General features: G+C 32.7%; 1 protein-coding gene across 1 annotated transcript; it reads right to left on the bottom strand.

The window, feature by feature from the left end:
- Positions 1-492: 492 nt before the first annotated feature.
- On the bottom strand, positions 493-1,750 carry LOC107866978 (50S ribosomal protein L31, chloroplastic). Its single transcript, XM_016713047.2, has 2 exons — positions 1,594-1,750; positions 493-970 (listed from the first exon to the last, which is right to left on the bottom strand). Exons 1-2 carry the CDS (start codon positions 1,660-1,662, stop codon positions 650-652), a joined length of 390 nt encoding a protein of 129 aa, XP_016568533.1. The 5' UTR covers positions 1,663-1,750; the 3' UTR covers positions 493-649.
- Positions 1,751-3,364: the final 1,614 nt, after the last annotated feature.

The raw sequence follows: 3,364 nt of genomic DNA on the forward strand, positions 1-3,364 counted from the left end.
AGATAGTGCAAGACCAAAGAGTTTCATTCAATATTAGGCAAAGAGGGGGATAACTGGAGAAGGAAAGAGGTGAAGGGCAGCTCATTTGAAACTATTAACGGTGAAGTATGTTCACCTAAACTCCAAACTGGTTACAGATATACAAATTTCTGCATCCATTCTGCTCTAATTAAGCTCATCCCATTCCAATAGTCGACGAAATAATAAATCAACTACTACACCTCAGTCCTACACACGTTGTGGGGATGGCTATATGAATCCCGACTCTCCACTTAAGCTCATTCTGCCCTATTTTTAGGCTCAGCCTGTTCCAACAGTTTGAAACAATGATAAAACAGCAACTATGCCTCAGTCCCAAACAAGTTAGAGGGTCGGCTATATGAATCCTAACTTCTCCATTTAAGCTCATTTTATACCCTCATCAATGCCAATTAAGATTAAGATAAATTAAATGCTCTAACAACCCAACAAACTAATGAACCATATAACTACGAAGAACAAAGACTCAATTTTTATACTTCCATTTCAAATCATAAAATGACTTCAGAATTTAAACCATCAAAATACAAACATAAATACACAAACCCCTAATTCTTTCAACAATTTCCTCATTTACCAACGAACTAAGGGAATTACAAACACAATAAGTCTACTTCTTCTTGGTCGGTTTCTTCTTCTTAGGAGGAAGCACAATCTCACCTTTGAGAGTAGGAATTTGCATAATCTGCGATAACCCACTAAACTTCTTCCGGAATTTTTCTACCTGATCAGCATCAAGAAGAAGCTGTGAACGACTACCTTGGTAAAAAGGGTGATTACCTGACCAAACATCCACTGTGTACTCATTCTTTGTCCCCCCTGTTGTCATCACATGCTCTCCGTTACAATAAACCTTAGCATTCTCGTAGAACTGCGGGTGTATGTCCTTCTTCCTGCAGCTCCACCTCATCTGATCACTCCCAACTCCCACCTGCAAAATTCAATTTTCAAGAATCATATATATATATATCGATATCAAATAGAGTGAAGGTCAATAACACACCTAAAGTCTATCACCAACTATTTATCAAAATACACCTTTACTATCATATGTTCGCTTTCCCTACCTGAAACAGCACCCTCCTTCATATAGGAAAATTAAACAATTGATAATTGAGGTGTGCTTTGATAAATGTCAATTACAGTTCTAGTAGAAAATTTGTACAACTAATAGTTCATCAAAACACACCTCAACTATCAATTGTTCATTTTTCCTATCTAAAATATCACCTCAACTTTGAGGCGTAAAGTTGGCGACTCTAGCATAGTTCATCAAAACACACGTCAACCATCAATTGGTAACATTTTCTAACTGCAATATCACTACCAAGAGAACAATTGATCATTGAAGTATGTTATAATAAATAATTGGTGATAGTTTAGGTTTAAAAAAAAAAAACGCACACCTAATAATTCACATCTAAAACTCGAAAAATCAAAATACTTTAGGTGTATTTTTGACCATTTAACTCTATCAAATAGCTTAACTTTGAAACTTGTTTTTATTAGTTTCTAGTGTTAAAAAAAAAAAAGTAAAGGAGATTTAGGGAGTACCTTGTTGAGGGAGAATGCAGGAGTGGCGACATTTTTTTGGAGGAAAGTGTTGGAGAGAGTGAGCGCCATTGTTATTGTTGGAATGAGAGATGGAGAAAAGAGGAATATGGGTTGATTAGATTAGATTGCTTATCGGAGGGTTATTGGGCTTGGGTAATGTAATTTAATGGGCTCAATATTTGCTTCTTGGGCTTATTGGACTAGTTTTACAAAGGAAATTGGAAAAACAACATAAATCATGACAGTTTGGAGCTTAATTATAGAAAATCTTGATATTTTTTGCATAATTACTAAAATTCCATTTTTTGGTCTGTCGAGATACATAATAACCTCCCGATGCATCCAGCGAAGATATATTTCTTCCTTTGTAAAGAAACATAATTAGCTCTCGATACATTTTCTCCGATTTTGGATCTGTCGAGATACAAAGGATACATAATTAGCTCTCATATATTTTTTTTTCAATTTTGGGTGTGCCGAGATACATAATTAGCTCCTGATACATCCAATGAAGATACAAAATTAGTTGAGTTTTTGTAATTACTTTATAAGGGTGGTGATTTGTGTAAATATGGTAAGTTAAGGTGTATTTTTATGTTATTTTTCCAAGGAAATTGGAAAAACAACATAAATCCCAACAGTTTAGAGCTTAATTATAGAAAATCTTGATATTTTGCATAATTACTGAAATTCCAACGTTGGGTCTATCGATATACATAATTATCTTCCGATACATCCAACGAAGATACATTTTTTCTTTTATAAAGATACATAATTAGCTCCTCATAGATTTTCTTCGATTTTGAGTCTATTGAGATACATAAAACATCCAACGAAGATATATTTTTTCCTTTATAAAGATACATAATTAGCTCCTGATACATAATTAGTTGAGATTTTTGTAATTACTTTGTAAGGTTGGGGATTTGTGTAAATATGACAAGTTAAGGTGTATGTATATATTATTTTTCCAAGGAAATTTGGCATAGTGTACCAACTAAGGGACGATCTTTTATGAAATTTTGGGTTTCTCTACACATTAGGGACATGCGATTAATAATTTCTTTGAGCGATTTTGTTGAATTCTAGTTCAAAGCTGATGTGAAAGAGAGTTCTTCGAAAAAAAATTCAAATCGGAGAGGTAAAATCTCAAGTTTAGGACACGTAAAATCTTCTCAGATCGAAAACTAAAATGAAGCGAGGGAAAAAGTTGAAAAAACTTGTTATTGTTAATTGAGATGTGAAAGAGAGTTCTTCGGAATTTTTTTTTCAGAAATCAGACATGTAAAATCTCAAGTTCAAGACACATAAAATCTTCTCAGGTCGAAAATTAAACTAAAATGAAGTGAGGAAAAAAGTTGAGTAAATTTGTTATTGTTAATTGAATCTCAAAAGAGGAAGTGTTGGAAATTTTTTATTGTCCATCATTTATCGAAAAATGATGTATCTTTCTAAATTGTTTTTAAATTCGACCATTCTGTCAATTTCCGATTCTTTTAAATATCACATGATTTGATATGCTTTTGTTTGTTGAAATCTCTATCAATTGCTCATGAACATAATTGTTGATAAGTTTGATGATGAATACTCAATAACTTATGATACATCGTGATGAATTTAAAAGTATACATATTTTCAGATAATAGGAATTATGTTTCTTAGTTAATATTGTGTATACCAAATCACATTTATATGTATACGATGGATGTTAATTTTCATATTTTGAATCTATGGCATCACTTGAAACCCAAGATACGATCGATAAATCCAT

Source organism: Capsicum annuum, chromosome 4, assembly GCF_002878395.1.
Source record: "Capsicum annuum cultivar UCD-10X-F1 chromosome 4, UCD10Xv1.1, whole genome shotgun sequence".
Classification (NCBI taxonomy): Eukaryota; Viridiplantae; Streptophyta; class Magnoliopsida; order Solanales; family Solanaceae; genus Capsicum; species Capsicum annuum.

Excerpts from the sequence above, each read along its gene's own strand:
- LOC107866978 (XM_016713047.2), bottom strand. The coding sequence starts at position 1,662 with ATGGCGCTCACTCTCTCCAACACTTTCCTCCAAAAAAATGTCGCCACT. Across the intron at positions 971-1,593 it reads CTGCATTCTCCCTCAACAAG|GTGGGAGTTGGGAGTGATCA; the intron begins GTACTCCCTAAA and ends TGAATTTTGCAG.